General features: G+C 44.8%; 1 protein-coding gene and 1 long non-coding RNA gene across 4 annotated transcripts; one reads left to right on the forward strand and one right to left on the reverse strand.

Annotated features, from left to right (window-relative positions):
* Positions 1-1674: 1674 nt before the first annotated feature.
* LOC134431763 (post-GPI attachment to proteins factor 4-like) lies at positions 1675-14262 on the reverse strand. Of its 2 annotated transcripts, XM_063179931.1 has the most exons (4): positions 14168-14262; positions 13092-13188; positions 9057-9206; positions 1675-6343 (listed from the first exon to the last, which is right to left on the reverse strand). In XM_063179931.1, the coding sequence occupies exon 4, from the start codon at positions 6230-6232 to the stop codon at positions 5045-5047; it is 1188 nt and encodes a 395-aa protein (XP_063036001.1). In that variant the 5' UTR covers positions 6233-6343; positions 9057-9206; positions 13092-13188; positions 14168-14262; the 3' UTR covers positions 1675-5044. The 2 variants fall into 2 exon arrangements, with proteins under 2 accessions (XP_063036001.1, XP_063036000.1); XM_063179930.1 differs by lacking the exon at positions 9057-9206 and having other exon boundaries at positions 14168-14261.
* LOC134431765 (uncharacterized) lies at positions 2507-18336 on the forward strand. 2 transcript variants are annotated; one of them, XR_010031084.1, is made up of 7 exons: positions 2507-2644; positions 4116-4253; positions 9211-10669; positions 11246-11326; positions 11988-12100; positions 13359-17072; positions 18225-18336. It is a non-coding gene; the product is annotated as an uncharacterized LOC134431765 (long non-coding RNA). The 2 variants fall into 2 exon arrangements; XR_010031085.1 differs by lacking the exon at positions 18225-18336 and having other exon boundaries at positions 13359-17076.
* Positions 18337-20215: the final 1879 nt, after the last annotated feature.

Consider the following 20215-nt stretch of genomic DNA (forward strand, 5'->3'; position numbering starts at 1 on the left):
AAGCAGAGTGGAGTCTGCCTCCTACCCACCTCTCCACACTGTGCTGGATGTTTCCTGTTTTCTGTACTCTGCAGTCTTGCTTAACCATCTCAAAGTCCAGCTTGTTCATCCCTATCTAATCAGAGGTATTGTTTATTAAGTGGTTTGTTTTCCCCAGTTGCCCACAGCCCTCACCCCCAGTATGAAGAGCCTGGCTGGTTAACCCCAGTGGAAGAAATGCCCCTGTATTTTTGGCTCCACAGCAGAGTTTGCAGACAAGTACATCAGGTAGGCTGGGGGGTGTTGGGCAGAGCAGACTCAAACCACCAAGAAGATTGCACAAGGAAGGGTTTGCTTTGTTCTGCATTCTGTGCAACTTAAAGCTGGGCTGCAACAAGCATCATGGCCTGGAATGAAAAACAGGCAAGCACGCAACACTCCTGTTATCAAAACACAGATCTTTGCACTAATTTAAATAGTGAGTATAGCAAACAAGGATACAATTTAAACTGAGCTGCCTGCAACAACTTTCCTGGGCTGTGAGAAACAGCTGTAACAGGACATGAAGGTAAATGCTGTAATGACACTGGTCTCTGTGCCTTTCTGTTTACATTTTGTTTTTAAATAAAGCAAGAAGGCAAACACCTGGGTTCTATAAAGGGAGACATTTAACTGTTTATTACCTGTTTATCTGAGCAGCACATGGTACCCCAAAAAAGCACAATTAGGTGCTTTTAATGCATGTTAATATTTGCATTGTTTGCAAAATACAAACCACAGCAGATGTCTGAACTGGATGAGCTTGCTGAAAGGACCATTTATAGATGTGGTTTTCTGTCCAGGAACACTGGACACCGAGGCAGAAATTCTTAGATAAAGTAGACACAGCTGCCCAGAGGGTTAGAAACAGAACAATAAAATGTAACTCATCAACATTTAAAAATCACTGTCATTCCTAGCTTCCTAGCCACCAACATGACATTCCTAGCTTGCCATGAAGAACAAAGTCATGGGAAGGGACACTGATGTGGCTGACCCTTAGCCTGTAGGTACATGGATAAACTGGCTGATGGGGTGGATTCTCCCAAAGCTGTCAGGACAGATAATCAGTGGATTATGAAGTTACTCCAGAATAGAGACATGCAGTGAAGAAGCAAAGACCATGGAGTACCTAATTCTCCATGCATTTTTGGCAGGTTTGTGTTTTACTGAAGATTATTCAGAGCCACATGTTGGGCCCTGCCATCTGCTGAATTCAGATACAATGTCTGTAAAGCTGGTATGAAAATACACAAAATGAAACTCTGACTTTGGGAGAGAAACTCCCAATGCCTTTGTAACTACCACTGTCTGTCACAGAAAATTGCCTTTTTTATTTTGTGAAATATGTACCCTCTCTATACAAAAGTAAGCCAAGTTTAAAATCCAGCACTCGGAGCTTGATTTTACCTCAGGTCCCTGTAAAATGCCTCGATTTTGATTGGAAAAGGGCCTGAGAAACCTGGTCTAATAAGACCTGCTTTGAGTGGGGTTGGATTAAAATTATAACATCTGTGCCAATGCATGAACATAGGAGTATCTTTCTTTGTCAAATATGGTAAGGAAAGATGGATCAGCCAATCAGGAAAACAGTGGGACACAGAAAGAAGAGACTGTTAATAGGGTCTTTGTAAAAGGTTATTTATTTTGTGGAAAGTTTGCTTGTAAATAAATTTAGTTTAAAAAAAAACCAAAAAACAAAAACCAACTAATCAAAAAACACCAAAAGCAAAAAGAAAAAAAAAATCCCCAAAAAAACACCCTACCAAACATTTCAGCCTGTATTCAGACAAATTGCTGCTGAAATACCCAATCTGGTGATTCACAGCTCCTCACCACAGGAAGGAAGGCTTTTCTCTCTTCAAATGCAGTGCCTTCTCATTAAGACATTGATGCCTGCTGGAGGTAGAAAATCCTCTTGGGTTTCTAATCTAGTTGAGATCTGTCAATTTATGCCCTGTGTTCTGCCTGCACCATGCTTATGTTGGACACACTTTGGAAATGAACGTAGTTTTTGTTTAAGTTAATAACTCCTCCTGAACTGTCTTGGACAGTAAAGCCTTGGGTCCTGCTGATGGCCAATCAAGAAAGACTCCTCTTGTGCAAGCAGCAGCTGCTGCATTGAAGATGTCTCCAAACTATTGGAAACAAACCAACACCCAAGCAAATCCATACTCTTTGTTTCAAAAAGTCACTAAGCTTGATTTAAAGTGAAAGAAACCAAGCTCTTAAGGCCACATTTCAGGAAGCTAATACCATGCTTTGAACTTCTGTAGTCTGAGATGGGGCAGCTCAGCTCCACTCCCCTCACAGAAAAGAGAGGGAAAAGGCTTTTGGGTGTTTGAATACTGCATTTTTAGCCTGAACTGCAGAACAAAATCCAACACGAATTAAGAATTCACAGTAGCTTCCCATTCTCTGTTCTGACTTCTCTGGCTTCTAATTTCTAGTAAAACATACAGCACAGAAAAGAGAAACAAGACTGAATCTACTTCTGGGAGATTGGAAGGCAGCCGCAGGAGCCCTTTCCTGGGATGCCCCATTGGCAGGCTGGGCACTGTGCAAGTACCTGAGTAACTCAGAACAGCTTCCTGATGCTCAGCAAAGCAGCACCTCTGTTGTGAAGGTGAGTTGTGCACTTTAGGAAATTGTCCCAGAAGGACATAAAGAATTTCTTAACCTGCTTCTTGCACAAAGGAGTTTCTTCTCAGCTGGTTTATCTGAAACTCTCACACTGGCAAGTTCAAGCCCTGGGCCCTCTGCACATTGTTTGGTCTCGCAGTCAAATTCTGTCGCCTCTTACGCCATGAAAATTGTCTTGTGGTTTAGAAGGGATGCCTCAAATTCATGTTCTTAATTTCCAGCTACGAGACTCAGTGAAATTATTGACCTCGCCTGGACTTTTGAAACGTCAAATTAAGTACTACTGGACAAACAGGAAAATAACTTTGAGACAAATGGATAAATCATTTCCTTGACAAAACATTTATTAACTGGATACAGCTTCTTTCTTGATTGCTTGCTTGCTTGCTTTCCCCTCTTCCTATTTCCATTTTCTGTCCCATTTCTTGCTGTGAGATTTTCTTTGCAAGAATGAATATGAATGGAAAGAACAGAGCACTGTCCTGGATTTTTACAGTACAAGGACATAAAAGAGAGAAGAGGAAGCACTGAAACATTCACAGCTGAAGACACAGTTGTCTGTGCAGGCACTTGGTGGAATAAATACACAGTGACACTCAAATCCTGACACCCAAACCCCACTGCAGTGAAGCCAGAGGAGAGATTTGCCCACCTGCCACTGTGTGACTACCCTGGCATCTCCAGGGCTTCCAGTGGCTGGGAACAAAATGTGGTTTTGCCTGTGCCATTTTCCTGGTGTCTTCTGCCAGAAGGCCTAAAGGCCAGGCCTTTGGAATGGCATGAAACCCACAGGCAGTTTTTACTCACTCTAATTTCCAAAGATTTTTCTGAAGGTATCCAGCTGATTACTGGAGAGCAAAGCACTGCTGTGATGCTGTTTCTCAGCTAACCTGCACTGTGCCTTTGTGCTGTGTAACTGTTGCCCACCGTGCTGATAGAGGGAGGGTTGCCATTTTCTTTGGTTTCATCTCTCAAGAGCTTTAGGTATTTCTCACCTACAATCAGACTTATTGAGAGCTTAAGGCATAAATCACCTGGGAGAGAGCTGGGACAAGAAAATCCAAAGCAGAGCCCGTCCGTTACCAAAAAGAAAAAACCAAACAACCCCCACTGATTAAATTCAACAAAAAATATTTTCTTGGTTCATTCCAAAGCAAGGAATATGGTTTTTAAAATAGTTCAACCAAATGCCACCTTGAAATTAATTTGATTCAAAGCTAACTAAAGCCAAAGTAGGCTTTTCATCAGATATACCTAATTTTTGCCTGTTTTCTTTCAGTATGAAGTCTCTTGTCATCTGCAAGGTTTTCTATTAAACTGTGCCCACAGCCCTGGTGCAAAGTACCTCTCCCACATGCCCAACAACCAGGAGACATGGTCAGTGTCAGAGTGGCCCTTGATGTGCTGTGCTGTTGTTGCTTGCTCTTGTGAACAGCTGTCTTTGTTTCCCACAGGTATTTTGCTTTCTGCCAGGAGCAGTGAATGAACCACTCCAGCTAAACTATGAATTACAGCTCCAGAATGAACAAGGATCCTGCAAAGCAGCACCTGACTGAATCTTTCCTTTGCCTCTCTGCTGAGGGACAGTCAAGGTAAATTCATGTTGAATGTCTAAGTTCACTCAATGGCTGACAAGACCTCTTTTAATGGATCCAGTACAACGAGTGATGATCCCGACCAACAGAGCAATCATTGTGTACAATGTGTGTTGTGTATCAATGGAAAATGTGCCTTTGTGGCCTATCTGTGTGACACCAGTGGCTGTGATTCTGTTTTCTGATCCCTACTCTCAGAGGTGACCCTTAATGAAGTAGCAGAGGTTTTGTTTTTAAGAGCCTCTGGTTGAAGCGGAAATGTTGGAGGTGCAGATAGGGAGACAGTAGCTAAAGAGACTTCAAAACTTCAAAGAAACTAGGCAGAATTTGTGGGAAAGTTCCTGCAAACCACTTCTGCTTTTGAAGGGTCTGCTCAAAACCACAGCTTTGGAATAGAGACAGGTCAGAGATGAGACCTTAGTAAGGATGGGCAAATAAGGCCTTCCCATCCTCATTAGCTTAAATGTGAAACATTCACTTTGTCCAACATTTTTGCTGCCCTAAGGTGAGGATTTTTGTAACCACTGTCCAGGAAGAGTGGGCAGGAAAGTCGTGCATGTTGGTGTGAGAGCTTTTCTTTGGGAATGGCTAAGGAGAGTAAGCTGGAATCCTCCACTTCCCTCCCAGGTAGTGCATGGTGATGCATCAGTTCCAAGTTCATATTAAATAGGGTCTCCATGAACAAAAGCTGATTTTTTAAGAAAACTTGTACTGTTAAGAAACTGTCCCTCTGCCCCATGGCGAGTGCGCTGGTTGTGGTTGTGGTTGTGCAGCAAGGCAGGAGCAGCTCACAGCAGTTTCGGGTCGCTGTTCAGTCGGAGGCTGGAGTACATCCCCACGTGCCGCACCAGGTTGGGCTCCACCACGAAGGCGTTCTCGCCCTTGCCCCGCAGCAGCGAGTAGAGGGCAGTGTCCTTGGCGAAGCCCCGGCGGCAGCGCAGCCCCCGCAGGTATGCCGAGGCCCGGCGGGCGGAGGCAGCGGGGAAGAGCATGGCGGGTGTGCAGCACTCGCTGGCTGGCGCCACGTTGTAGAGCGCGGGGTGCAGGCGGCGCAGCTCCAGCCCGTAGTGCCGCCCCACCAGCTCCGACAGCGCCATGCTGTACAGGGCGAAGAATGCCACCAGGCTCCAGCCAGGGCCCGCCCGCCCCGCGGCCCGGCAGTACGCGCAGCTCAGCACCGGCCCCAGGAACATGCCCAGGCCCAGCCACTCCAGGATCCTCATGGGCTCAGGGTTGATGTAGTGCTGGAGCCTCTCAGGATGGTACAGCTTGAAGTAGAGAGCATCTCTGAGGTAGGGCTTGGAGAACCGGGCCGAGAAGAGGTGATGCAAGACAGAAAATATCTCCTCCTCTGGCACGGCATCATCTTCCACCAGGAGGATGTACTCTGGGCTGTACATCAACAGTGACTTCTCCAGGCAGAAGATGTAGTCCTGCTTCTCCTTCTCGAACTGGTTCAGGCTGGGGTCAAGATTCTCTCCAGTTCTGTCACGACTGACTGTAGGAAAGAGGCTGCTCAGCAGCCTGACATCCTGATGGCTGCTGGGATCCGATTCCACGTTACAGAGCAGCATGCGATGGCTCTGGCAACGTGCCCCACATTTCTGGAGGAGGCGGTGGAAGTGGGAGGCCACTTGCAGGACGTAGTGGAAATCATTCTGCCTCTGCACAGTGATAATGGTGATCAGCAGCAAGGGCTGGAAGGTGTCACTGCTGTAGGCCTCGGAAGTGTTTGGCATCTGCATCTTCTCAAAGTAACGGAGAGCATCCTGGCCCTCCTGCTGGTTCTGCTCCAGGAACTCCCGACTCATGGAGTTCAGGTGCCAGCGCCGCAGGTAGAAGTAAGAGTGCAGGAGCCGGTGGCAGATCAAAGGTGCCAGCACACCAAAAGTCACCACAGTCAGGGTGAGGAGATGGATGAAAGGGCTGGACCAACGGCACCACTTCCCACAGAGCTGCCAGGCTCGGTGGAACATAACTGCTGCAGAAGGAGGGTACTCCTGCACTGCTCATGCCCGCAATCCTTCACTTCCAATGCATCCTTCTCCCTGGACTGCAGGATACCACTGGGGCCATTGCTGCCAAACCTGCACAGGTTGTCCAAGCCCAGAAAGGAAGAAAAAAGGATGGTTAGTGAAATAGGAACTGACAGAGAAAATAGAAAGCAGGGGACTAGTCTCTGAGTAAGCTAAAATACAAGGCCCTGTGTAATCCCTTATGGTGGAGGCATCACAGAATAGTCCTGGGACATTGAGGACAGATGAGCCAAACTTAATTTCCAGCAAAGGACCCCTAAGGCTTTCTTAGCACATAGGAACTCTGATCTAATCAAGCTTGAAAGGACTTTGTGTGTTTGTTACTGTGCTTCAAACATGTAACAACAGGAAAGGTGGATGCAGGATGTGTGTAAATCCCTTTCTGTTAAAGGTTAAGTACCCCTCTCTGGTGACAGTGACATAATAATGTTTAGATCACAGCCACGAAGCAAAGCCAGAATTCCTGTATCTTAGTCTAGCATATATTGGAGATAAAAACTTTTACCTCTTTGGAGACATACATACTTCCCTGCTGCTGCTCACACACTTTCAAATGTGGTTTTTTACACTCTCCTCCCTGAAATGTGAAGCCATATAACAAAGACACCAATTTACTTCACTAAGAGCCTGTGTATGTTAAGGGTAATGTGTGTGCCTGTTTCTTTCAGATGTCTCCTCCTCACTAGACCCTGTGAAATACATAGGCACAGCAACATGAACATGTTGCAATTGAGCCACTGACTCCTTATCTAAAAGTACACAATTCAGAAGTATATGCCTTCAATTTTAAACTGAAGTATTCACATAAATATGTAATAATTTTTGTATACAGATTCACTTTAAGCAAATATCCACCTTCACCAAAGTTAGATTTTTCCGTAGCTGCTTCTCTGGCTGCCCTGAAGACCTCACAGCCTGGCTGACAAAAGCTTACCCAAAATCAGGGCAGTTAGGTTGTTCAGATGAATTCTCTTTTGTCAGTAGTCTCACTTTTAATTGGTTGTCTCATTCTCCCTTTAATTTCCTATTCCCTCTCCCTAAGAACTGAGGTACTCATATTCCCCTCTCTGAGATGACTGAATGTGCACTGGGTGTTCAGTGCAGTTTCTCCAATTTTGCAAAAGAGTTATTCCAAATATTTGTTAGTGAACAGGCAGTTCATGCTGTGAGATCTCAAACCATCCTTACGTAGATTGTGGCATCTTTGTGGCACAAACAATCACAAATGTTTGTGCACTCTTAGGGCTCAAGACAAGATTTAGAGTATCTAAATTGAGAACAAATTTACATGCTGATGCATGAGAATTTGCAGCTTCTTCCCATATAGCCTTCTTTTCCTGTCTTGTTACACAATCCTGTTGCAAAAATGCTGCATTGAATTGCATCAGAGAACCTTGTAAAGGCCTTAAAGGCAATGGCTGCACTTCAGCTGCAAGATCTTGAAGATTCAGGATGTGAAGACCTGAAATCCATGCAAAGATCTGGTATTTAAATGCATTTATTCACCCAGAATCCTGGGCCTTCCAGCTAACCTGTCACAAGCATTAAGAGAACACAAACATGCAGAATCATATTCTACAGCTCACACTGTCAAGCCTTCTCTTGATACAAACATCACTGTCTCTGAGCAAGCCTCCAAACTTGAAAGTGAGGACCCCAGTGGGAAAAGGAGATGAAGGAAGACTAGAAGGTAGTTTAGTTCTCAGGAAATAAAGATTACTTTCCATCTTCCAGCTGTGCTGAAGCTCTGAGCTACAAAACCTATGAGCTGGCAATGAGATCTTGGGATATATATTGAAGCACTAGTAAGAATTCTTTGAGCATTTCTTCATTAATAATTCTTGGAACAACCTGATTAAGTAAGTGGAATCGGGCAGGGAGTTTGGAACTAGCTGTTCTGTAAGGTCCCTTCAACCCAAACCATCCTATGATTCTATGATGATAACATTCACGCAAGGAAAACCTCCTTCCCTCACACCATCTTCTGCTGAAGAGGGAAAAACGGTTGTCCTGTCCTCCCTTGTGGCCAGCAGAGCTGGGGGAGCTGCAGCCTCATGAGATGAAATCAAACAAGATCTCACTTGACATCCTGCTCTTCTGCAACCCTTGAACTTGTTGTTCATGTCCTAGGTCCCTGCAGCCAGACTCACACTGAGTCCGAAGCCCGGCAGTGCTGGCAAAGTGGTGTGGGGACTCCACCTGCTGGTGTCCCAGCTCCCAGCTCAAAGCAGGGTCGGTGAGGTGCTGCAGGTGAGCACCACCCTCTGTGGAGGTACCTCCTTTTCCAGTTTCCTCTGGAAAAGCACACAGGACTGGAAGCCACCCATGCAGCCATCCAATCACTGTCGTAATTCCAAGCGTTATGACTTAACCCTGACTTCACCAGTAACAGAATTCAAGATCTTAGAGCTCTTGTTCTGGCTCTGCATCTCAGGGAGCCTCAAGAAAACAGTAATCACACACAGACACTACTGCTACTCTTCGCATCTTCCTCTGCTGCCTGAGCTGTTCACACTCACATGGACAGACACACTGGCTTTTTGTCACTCTGTCTGCTGAGGAAAAGTCTGTTTTCACTGGGCAGTGAAATAACCACAGAGGCTAAAAATGGTCAGGAATGTACTATAGCAGGTCAAATACTGCAGTTAATGTGAAAAACAAGCTGAAAAATCTAGAAGAGAGGGAAGAGACTGACCCCCTTCCCATCTTTTGTCTGTAACACTGGGAACCTCAGAGTTCAAAATATGGATTAATAAATTCTTACTTCTGCAGAGGTGAAGCTTTCTCTTATCTGTAGGATTTGAATGCAGAGTTTCTGCTCAGGCTGTTTTCCAGCCATTAGGATGGTTCTGACTTCAGAGGAGACACTCCATTCAGGAGATCTTTGTACTGTCATTTTCATTTTTTTCCTTTTCTAGGGGGAAAAACATCTTGTTTGTTTTTCATGCAAGTGGCATTTCAGACAGAAAAAAAAAAGTCTGAGAAGAAAAGGAAGAATCAGGTTTGGATTTTATAGTGCCTTAAAAACCCCCCACTTTATTAAACCTGAATAATAACTACTTTACAACCATATAAATACTTGCAATGGAGGCCACATTTACACATGTCCTGTGTAGAAGAACTGAGTCACTGCTTAAACACGACTAGAAGCTGTGGTGATATAAAGCTGTAGTTTGGCTTGTTTCTTTTCTTGGATTCTCATGATGACGATTCCTTCCAGAAACACCTAATTCCAAATCTATATCATATCTTCATTAGTCCCCTAATTACTTGGCTGAATTAAACTGTTCAGGAAAACTCACCTCTTTGCACACTGAGGAGAGTAGAAAAATAAATAATGTATTCTTTGGGATGTAGAGCGCTGTCTGCTGTGCTTGTGCTTTAAAAGAGAAAGCTGACTTTCTGTCTGCTCCAAACTCCTCTCCACAGAGAGGTCTTCCTGGAACAAAGTTTCCTATATGTTTCAAAGCTGTAAATTTTTAGGTTCTGGATAGCTGATCTAAGAGAAACCATCTGCCTTCTCCTTCCTGCACCAGGAGACAGAGACAACTATTCCTGTACAATTACATTATTAAATTACTCTTTTTCGCCTATCTGCACTTCTTCTCAGTGTCAGTGGGAAAAGCCATTTCTTTCCTAACATAAAAACAGCTGGATGAAGTCATTTTGTCAGAGCCATAGAGTCACCTCTCTACAAAGGGATGAAAGAGGGAAACAAAGGCAGGCTTTTGGAAAATGTCATGGAAATGTCACGGGCTGTCACAGCTCCAGCTGGGCCATAGCAGTGGTGGAAGTAATGGTGCTCACACAAGTGGTACCTTACACTTTTGATCCTATAGTAGCACCCAAGCTGAAACCTTTGTGTGAACAGCTTTTCTACACCCCAGCCTAACACCATGCAGAAGAGCTGCCAGCTCAGGATAAGCTCCCCTGCTGATGAACCTTCTCTGGCAGAGACAAGGCCTTTGTGGTGCTGTGACAAACATCCTGCTCAAATCTGAGGGAGCCAATGGAAGCTTCCCAAGAAGCCAAAGAGATCTCCTGTAACATATGGGCATGCTGACAGGGACTGTACAGATATCCTCAAATTCCAAAACCTGAGGTCCCTGCCATGAGCTGATCCCTATTACTGGGCCAGATGGCCAGCTTTTCTCATCTGCAATTCCTCTTGTTTTTCTGACAGCTTTTAGTAGGTCAGGTGCCAGATAATATTCCTGCAATGTGTCAGGCCTCCCTTGACAATACCAGTGTCCAGCAGAAGCAAAGCATCCACAGATCTGATTGTTGTACTTCCAAGCCAAACTGGGAGCTGGGCTCCCTAGAAAATACAACCATCCCAGCAAGAGCTGATAAAAAACATTCAGAGGAACCTTAATGGTAAGAGACCAGTAGTTGTTTGATTGCATTTTACTGGCAGGTACCAAATATATCTCTCACCTCCTCAAGCACTGCTGAAAGCAATTGTTCTTTTGTTGTTCATAGATGATGAGTGGCATCTGTCATCTTATCATCAGATAAGCCAGGCAGAGATCGGGGTTGCTGCACTTAAGCTCTCAGCTCCCTTAGAACTTTTGTTTCTTATGATCTATGTACTAAAGATGTAACACTGTCACAGTTAACAGATTAATGACAGCTTGAAGTGTAGGAGAAGTGGCTAGAGAGGGGCAGAGGACTTGGCCCTTTGCAAATATTATGTGGTGCATGAGATAGAAATTTAAGGCATTGCTGTCTGTTTTGATTTGCCATTCTTCAAGGCCTGTCAGTGAATGTACAGACCTCTTCTCTCCAAGGAGATGGAATTTAAGCACAATTGGAACAGTAAAAATGCACAAATATGCAGGGTGTAACCGTGACCAATTAGGTGACACAGGAAACTGCAGAGTTAAAACTGGAATGTAAATTTCCTCATAGGCTGGATTGCTATTCTCATCAGACTGTACTTAACTTTTACAGGTTGTTCATAAATCCCTAGAGATTCATGAAGCACAGTTTGAAAGCTACTGCACTAAGAAGTGAAGGACATAGCTGTGGCAGGTGAATGACACTTTGCCCATTCTGTTTGAAATAAGAAGATAAGACTATGCCACCAGTGAAAGCGGCTGTGAACTCAATATATATTCACTACAGATATTTCCCCAACTTCTGTCTTGTTTCTCATGTATATTGATTTTCCTCTGTCACATAAACATGCACAGAGCCCATTTCACCTGGCTGCCTCCCTGCAGGGGCAATCCCATGGGAAAGCAGTGCTCCCTCTGCTGCTATCCAGCAGTCAGATCAGATGGAACTGGGAGTGGAGAGCAGCCTGAGAAGAGGTCTGCAAGGTAATAGCTAAGCACAGAAACTTAAGGCAATGACTTTGGAGAGCTGTCTGTGATTTTGGTAGGTGTGACAGGGAGTTGAGGTGCCCCAAGAGAAACAGGGCTCGTGATCACAAGAGTCTGTCTGTCTTTCTATAGAGGGACTCATCCACTTGGTTGTCCTGGTGCAGTGGCCTGTAGCAAACCCACACAATAAAGTCACCTGTCCCTGTCCTCCCTTAATGCCGATTCATCATCTGTTGGACAGCTCCTCATCCATCCCTGGGCAGAGCTTCATTCACTCCAGCTGGTCACTGGCATAGAGGGTGACCCCTCCTCATCTCCTCCATCTGTCCTTGCTAAAGATTCTGTATCCTTCCATTCCACCACTGCAGCCTCAGGAGCCACCCCAGCACATTGCCAGGATGCCAAAGAGCTGCCAGCCCTGCAGGTGTGCCCGTGACTCCAGCTTCCTGGATTCATTCCCCATGCCTTTGCACAGAGGCAGGTAAGTTGGACTCTGATGAAGGCAGAGCAGTGGCTGGAGTGGTTGGAATTCCTTTGTGCTGCCATTCAGGTGCCCTCCTGCTGATCTGTGATCCCTCCCTGTGTTCTGGGCCTCTCTTGCTAGCCCTGGCTTTAAACTGAAATGCTTGAAGTTCCCCTCCCACAGCAGCTTTAAATTAAGGCCCTTACCAACTTGGTGACTCTGTCACTGAAATTCCCTCTCTGTGTCAGTAGGACCCCAGCAGTCCCAACAAGTTTCTGCAAGTACTTCCTATGTATGTTCATGACATTTATATATCCAGCTATAGCTTTAGGTGTAGAAGTAAGTAGCAGAATCTAATCATGGTTTAAATCATTGTTGAAATCAGAAACTAAAATATGGTTCAATTACCATTTCATTACAGCTTAATTATTAATTATTGTTAAATAATTGTTAAATTATAATTGAATTATTCCTTAATCACCATTTGCAACTTATTTATCATTAAATATCATTTGATCATCATCTAATCATTAATAACACCTTTTTATTATTCCCACAATGATGAATTCTCTTAAAAATTCACCTGTGCCAGAAGAGTTGTGGGTGTAAGAATGGAGGGAGAGAAAAGGAAACAGATGTAGTGATGACTGCTAACACTGCAGATGTTGTAGCTTTACTGTTGCTTATGACTGTGAAGAATAAAGTACAGGAATAAGGAAATAGAATATTTGCGAACAAAGGTCTTTGATGACAAACCCATAAATTTCCAGTTGGGATGGGTCTATGTAACAATAAAAATCCAAAACTGTACAAGACAACAGCCAGAGTATTCTGATTCAAACTCTGTTTGAAAGAGAAATGTTTCATCATATTGATAAAAAGCATTCCTCTTTGAAGAGACCGTCTACTATTGTTAAACTACTGATTTCCCTGTATTCACCACTTGTGCCCGAGGAATATACACCCTCTTCCTCCCCTCCCCCCACAACGCAAGAACCAGAGTGTTTACCCTGCACGAAAGGCGTGGTGAATGGAATGCCCTGGTTCTGGGGGATCCTGGTGATCTGCTTGAGCCCCAAGGGGAGAGAATGAGGTAAATGCAGGAGCTGAAAAATAATCCGTGGTACAATTAGTAATGCCCTTGTTGGACAGACAAGAAATCAGCAGATTTCACATGTGCAGGAGGGTGTTCCTCCTGGCTTTTGTGCTGGCAAATGCTTGCTGAACCTGATGTGCTCAAATGGTTATACATAAATTATTTTCTCTGTGACTGCAGGGGAGAAGCCAGCCCACGAACTTGTAGTGTACACCAGCATCGTTTCGTGTTTTGCTGCATCACAGCACAACTGCAGATTTCCTCAGCAGCCTTTGATTCTAAATGTCAGCGACTTCGGCCATTGGGTTTCTTAGGTGCTCCTCGTTCCCTTCGGGAGAGCTGCCAGGTAGCACAAGGTGACCCGTAAAGCACCGGGATTAATGGCAGTTACCTCAGTGGGGATGGTCAAAGAGGAGAGGGCGTTAGATAAGAAAAGCTGATCCCACCTCCACTCTCTGCCCTCGTTGCAGACACACACTGAGGGCATTTAAGTGTGCCCAGTCCTCAGCTCTTTGCCCGGATTTTAGACCAGAGAGATTCTGGCCACGCTTCTACCTCGGGCGAGGGCTGTTCCGGGTGGCACCAAGCTCAGGGCAGAAGCTGGCTGGCTTTTCCCCGTTCCCTTGAGAGTTCCACTCACCTCCCCTAAGGGAGGGGCCGTTTCTTGAGGCGCGGCCAGGCTCCGGCCACTCGTCCTCGCTCGGCACCATGTACAGGCATATCCCCGGAGCAAACACAGAAACATCTCCTCGATCCCTGGAGGGTTTCCACCTCCTGCCGGCTCGGGTGCCGCAGCCACAGCAGCCAAGCCCAGCCCCGATGAGCAGTTGTGGCTGCTCATCAGCCATAACTTCGTGGCCCCCCTTTCCCCGTTCCCCCAGCCTCGGAGCACCGCCCGCCCCCTTATCCCCCTCAGGGGAAGGGGAAGCCTTCCCCCGGGACAGCGCGATCCCAGCGGGCCATTTCCCCGATCCGAGCGGGAGATTTACCCGATCCGCTGGGCAGCCCCTCACGGCCGCTCCCGCCTCCCTCCCTCCCGCAGCTCCGCTCCCGCCGGGATCCTGCTCTCGGCGTGTGGCTCACTTCTCTTCCGCGAATTTCTCTCCTCCCTCTCGGGCGCTGAGGGTGGGATTAAAGGCATCAAAGACCAAACATGTGACTCCGCCAGCACGGGGATGCTCAAGGAAGGGGAAGGGGAGATGGCCGGAGGGGGTCACCGCAGACTGGGGAGACGAACGGTCCCTGGAAGCAAGCTCAGGAATAAATCCCAAGCCCCAGGGGGACGCCCGGGGCGGTGGCGGCTGCGCAGCCGGAGCTCCTCATTCCTGCTCTGCGGTCCCTGAACGCTCCGCAGGGAGCGGCGGGACAACTGCAGGGGCAGCGCAGCTCCCCCGGCCCTCCCCAGCCAAGATGTCACATCTGCCCGGTGTCACCACGGCCGCGTGTCACCTTCAGTGGATGTCACTTGTGCCGGGTGTCCCCTCTGCCCGATGTCGCTTCTGCTAGGTGTCCCCGCCAGCTCCCGCGCCTCTGGGGCGCTGCCCTACCCCGCTGGCATATGCTGGAGGTTCCGGACCCCTCGCCTCACTCCCGGGAGGGGAGAGGATCACCAGAGTCCGCAAACTCGAGCAGAAAGTGTCAAGAGTCACCAGCAGGTTCTTTACGTGCGTCTCACTTCTGACAGGTAAAAGCTTTCTCAGTCTTCAGCAAAGTCTTCTCATGTGTATTGGCTGAAGTGGGGAGGCTTAGCAGCTACACAAAGATTTATATCAGCCTGTTCAGATTCAGACATTTTATCAAACTGCCCCAAGATTGCCTCTGACTGGTTCACTCTCCCACCCCCCAGTGCTTTTCACTGTGTCCCACTTTCCTGCTCTTGTATACACTCACACCCTTCAGCCCTGTGACCATAATACCTAATTAACTGGTTACCTGAAAGATGCTTCAGGGAAAGTTCACTGTCTGCCATTGTAGGAACTCCTTGGGTTTGTCCCTGCAGCTCCAGAAAATGCAAGTCCATGTATCTGGGCTAAACTGTTTTCAGGCTCAGACCTCTCTTACATCTTAGAAGGATCTTGGGAGGGAAAAAAAAAAACAAAAACCAAACAAAAACTACCAAGAGAAAAATCCCTTAGGTCCTTTCAGTAAAATACCTTGTTCTGTTGAGCACAGCTAGAATTTTGCTAGTGTCCAGTCCTGTAATCAGAAGCTTCTAGTATGATATATGTTAATTTTAAGATAGCAATTTCTATTATTCCCCCTTATAAGCATGATGAACAAAGGAAATCAGCTTTGCGTGCCTGTGATCCTTATTCTTCCTCCTGGCAAAACTGTCCCACAACTAGGGCTTTTTATTGCTGAGACAACATGGAAGAAGAGTGGAAATCCAGAGGAACAGTAATGCCCAAAATAAACAACACATTCAAGCACCAGTTGGATTCTGTAATGACTTTCTGGAAACAGGTTAGGCATGCTGGAAAGTCCATCAGCTTACTAAGATGCATGTTACTCTCCCAAAATAATAAATCATATTTTCTCAGATTATTTGCTTTCCCAAATCCTTCTGTCTTGTTTTGAAAAGACAGGTGTCTTTTCAATAACAGTTCTTTATTAGGAACGAAATTAAAAAAGAATAAAATAAACAATGCAGTGATACAAAACAACACTGACAGAGTCAGGATATAGCCTGACACCCTGTTGGTCAGGGGGTTGGTAGCAATCCAATTGAAATGGTGGCTGCCATCCTCCTGGAGAGGCAGATATGGTTCTGTTGAAGCAGTGATCCTGTAGAAGGGTGTGGTCTTCCTCTGAAGATCCAGTGGTGGTGTAGATGGGCCTGGTCTTCCTCTGGGAATCCAGTGGAAAAGGCAGCTGCTTCTCTGGGAATCCCGTGTAAAAGGCTGGCTGTGGTCTTGCAAATCTCTGATTATACCCAGGTAGGTATGCCTGGCTCCTCCCCCTGGGCAGAGCATCTCACAATGGGAGGATGTAATTTTATCAGTCATGCAGTGAGACTCAATGGCACATTAACAGAAGATATTTCCCAGAGAGAGGATTGGTTGTGGAAGAGATAAAGAAAACTGTCCAATTAACAGAAGATAACTCTACAGATAGGAATAGAATACACACACCCATTTCCAACCTAAGACACCCTCTTTGCTGACCACCTCTGCCTCTTTTTCTGTTTTTAACGACAGTGATTTATACTCTACCTTCTACTTAAATGCTCTCAAGACTGTAAAAGTTGATGCACTGAAAGCACAGCAGATCCTGGAATAGAGCAGAGAAAAAAGAAAGTACTGGAGGTGGAAAAAAGAGTAAACATTCCTAGGATGTCCATTACTGTGTTCTTCCCAGGATAAGAGTTGCAGAATTTTTAAAAACAAAAAAATTTTTTTTTTCAACTTCTGTTTCAGTGTGCATGTGGGAGAGTGACTATTGAGCAGCATCAGCAGAAACACCACACTGCACCCAGGATTACATTTTGGATGATGTTTTAGCCAGCAGAATTTATTACAAGGAACAATCAAAAAAAAAAAAAAAAGGAAAAAAGAAAAAATAAGAATGGGCCAGAAGGCCTTTTTTTTAGAAATAAATATGTAGATAATTGTAATTTTTTGTGATTTCTATTCAGTCTTCCCAGCTCCCTCTTTGCTCGCTTGCATGCTTTTCAGGGTACACTTTCATCCTTAAACAATTATTTCTTTGAACAGGTTCTGTTAGACCCAAAAGACTGAGGAAGAAGAGTCTCAAGTGATTTTGGGGCAGTGGCATAGAATGACAGTGGAAACCTGTCATTCTTGACTACTCATCCATTCTTATGATGGTGCTGTCTCCTGCTGTGCACGAGCACAAGGGACACTGATGTAGCTGAAAAATAAACTTTTTCTTCTGGTGAGTTATGTTTTAGCTGGGTCACTTTGTCCCTGCTGCTCCCCACACCAAATGGGATTGGAAAGCTGGGAGGTCTTTGGAAAGCAGAGATGAACATTTGGTGACTCAAGTGCTCCTGCAGTAACCTAACTGCAACCTCAAATGCTCAGAAGAAACAGTTACTTATGAAATTATTCAGCCTGTAGAATAACAGGACAGGACTTTAAAACTACGATCAGAAACAATCTTGGGATGCGAATTTAGCCAGGTAGCAAAGGTTCACCCCAACCATCCAGATCCCAGTATTTGCATTGTGAAAGCACCTTTCCCCTCTGCCATCCACTGTAACAGCTCTGATGGAACTGAGCATTTGTGCAGGGCAATGGGAATAATATTTTCTTCTGCTTTGCCTGAGATCAGGTACAGCTCCTGCTTTTCATAAGCATGAGTGTCAGAGGCAGGACAAGGCAGGCAGCTGGTGTTTAGATACTTGCTCAATGTGCAGGCAGGGCAGACATTCATGGTCTTGAGGAGCTGAACTGAGAAGCCTGGTGTCCTCTGAGTTGTGTTTTTGTGTCCTGCACATCACTGTCAAATTAACTCCAAATTAACTCCAACTCGTGTTCTCTGTCCCCTCCCAATTCCTTGGCTTTCCTCCTACTGCCTCATGCTTTTACCAGAAGGCAAGGGCACGAGGGTATGCACACTCCAGTTAATTTTGAGCTGCTTGTGCTGATTATTCAGCCAACAAATCAAACAAACAGCTTCCTGTTCAGGGTGCCCTAAGGTTCTGCTCAGCCGGATGGACACGCTCAGCTCTGCTCTGCAAGGCACTGCCTGAAGTAGCAGCAAACAAATGTTTGGGGCTTACCTCCTTCAGCCAGTTGCAATGAAATTTGAGAAGTGTGTGCAACACTTACTAGGGACAAGGAGGAATCTGTGAAAAGACAGAAAAGAAAAAAAAAAAACCAACAAAAAAAGAGATACAGGAAAAAAAGTTTTGTAAGGCTGATCTCCTTAGGAAAAAATCCAAAGCCACTGCATTCCAGCAGGAGGAATAAATAATGTTTAGCATAACTTCTTGTGCCAGTATGTAAGTGACCTGCAAAGGCAGTACCTCTTCCACAAACACTGAGAACTTCTGTAGTGACAGCACTATTCTTTCACATACAGATACCTGATGATTGCCTGGTTATTCCCGTACTGTCAGCTGCACAATGGATATGTTCTCCTTGTAGGTATCTGCTGTTCACTTCAAAGGTTAACTTTGATAATAATGCTTTTCCCCTGCTAATCATCTATAGGGGTAAAAAACCCTATATTTACTGCTTACATTCTGTTCATGTAAGAAGCAGCAGATATTTCTGATGGCTATTTTGAATATAAATACAATATGGAAGATAACCAAATACACAGAGTGGCTGTGGCTTTCTCTTTGTTTTCTTTCAGACTCAATATTGATCACTGGGGACAAAGAGTGTTCAAAGTCCTTTGCTGTTTACTGGAGACATAATGAGCTTATATGTCAGGGCCACTGTGTTTGACTTTAGACAGCAATAGTCAGAGGAAACAAAGCTCCAGCAGGGATGAATTCATGCTTGCTTGGCTGTCTAGGGTACATTAGTATTCTCTAAAAAGGCTGAAGTATTTTAATCTCATTTTCATCCTGGCCTGTCCATTTGGTTTTGGTTCTTTTCTTCATATATTTCTGAAGTCTTCATCTATAAAGTCTTCTATATACAACCACAACCAGACTTTTCAGGCTTTTAACAGCAGCTAATTCATCTTGCAGATGAATTATTAAATTCTGTTCCTGTAATCTCTTCCACCCAAGCTGCACACATCTGAAGATGACAGAAACACACTCACTGTAGTCCAGTTCACTTTAGAGACTATTGGGCACCCCCTCACCACCACACACACCCTTTTTCTCTGCTTCTTCAGCTTCTCCAATAAAACCATTAGAAAAGGCTGTTCATAGCTAAAAGAGTACCTCAGTGAGCCAGCACAGAAATGTGTTTAATGATGATGGAACTGCAGAAATACTGCAGTATTTCTGCAGGAAATATCCAGTTTTCTGAGTGCCTGGTGACACTCAGAAAACTGGATATACCTTGGCCAGTTTAGTGGCATATGTTCTGGTGATTCAACCTCCTTCCTGTCTTGCTCCAACATTCTGACTCTTGCAGACCACAGAGTATTTCAAAGAAAGGGACAAACATTTTAATTTAGAGATAGAGTCTAGTAGCTCTTCAAAATATCTGTTAAAATACATTGGCTCTCAGTTTCTTGCTCTGTCTTGCAACATAGAAGAACAGCCTGGAACACTGTAGTTTTTGCTAAAAAAAGAGAATGAGGTGAAAAGGCAAACCAGAAGATTTCTAAACTGAGAGTCCGGAAGAATTATCCCCCAGGGACTGCTGTATAACTTTTACTTTCTCTTGCAAAATGTAGTAAAGTTGTTTTGTATGGTCCCTGAGTTCTTTGCACTAACCAATTCTGCGTCTGTGTGAGAAGCACAGAGTGTTAGCAGTTTCTCTGCTCTCTCTCACTGCAAATTTTAAATTTTAGGTGAGCACTTCTGGAACTAAAGGTCAGATGCTGGCACAAGAGAAAGGGCCTATCTAGGAAAGTCTGAGTACCACTTGTACAAGGTTTTAAGTCCACAAAGACTCTCAGGAAAATTGTATCAAATTATAACTATTTTAAAACTGCTTCAAATCTCCAAGGGCCAGCCTTATTTAAAATTTTAGAGGTTTTAATTCCATTTAGCTGAACCTGAGAAAAGGTTTTGTTAAGCTTTTTTCATTCCACCTAATAATGGATGTAACATGGAGACTCAAGTACTTAACTCTTAGTTAATATTTTTAATTCATTCTGGTAAATTTTTTGTTTGCAAGATTTAAGGTTAGACTTAAGCAAGATATAAGTCTGTGACTAGTCCATGATCTAGAAGTAAAACCTGCTATAATGACAATGGCTACAATGGCAAAAGGTGGAGGGTTAGATTAGAGATTCTATAACTGATTTTGTGAATTCTGTAATTTTCAATGCTGAGTAATTAATATTTTCAAACACAGCTTGTTTTCTTTCTCTGGTCTCTAAATGCACCAGTAAAAAGCTTACTAGGATTCTGAAGAGCCTGTCTTTAAAATTCAAATGCA

This window comes from Melospiza melodia, chromosome Z (assembly GCF_035770615.1).
Source record: "Melospiza melodia melodia isolate bMelMel2 chromosome Z, bMelMel2.pri, whole genome shotgun sequence".
In the NCBI taxonomy this organism is placed as follows: Eukaryota; Metazoa; Chordata; class Aves; order Passeriformes; family Passerellidae; genus Melospiza; species Melospiza melodia.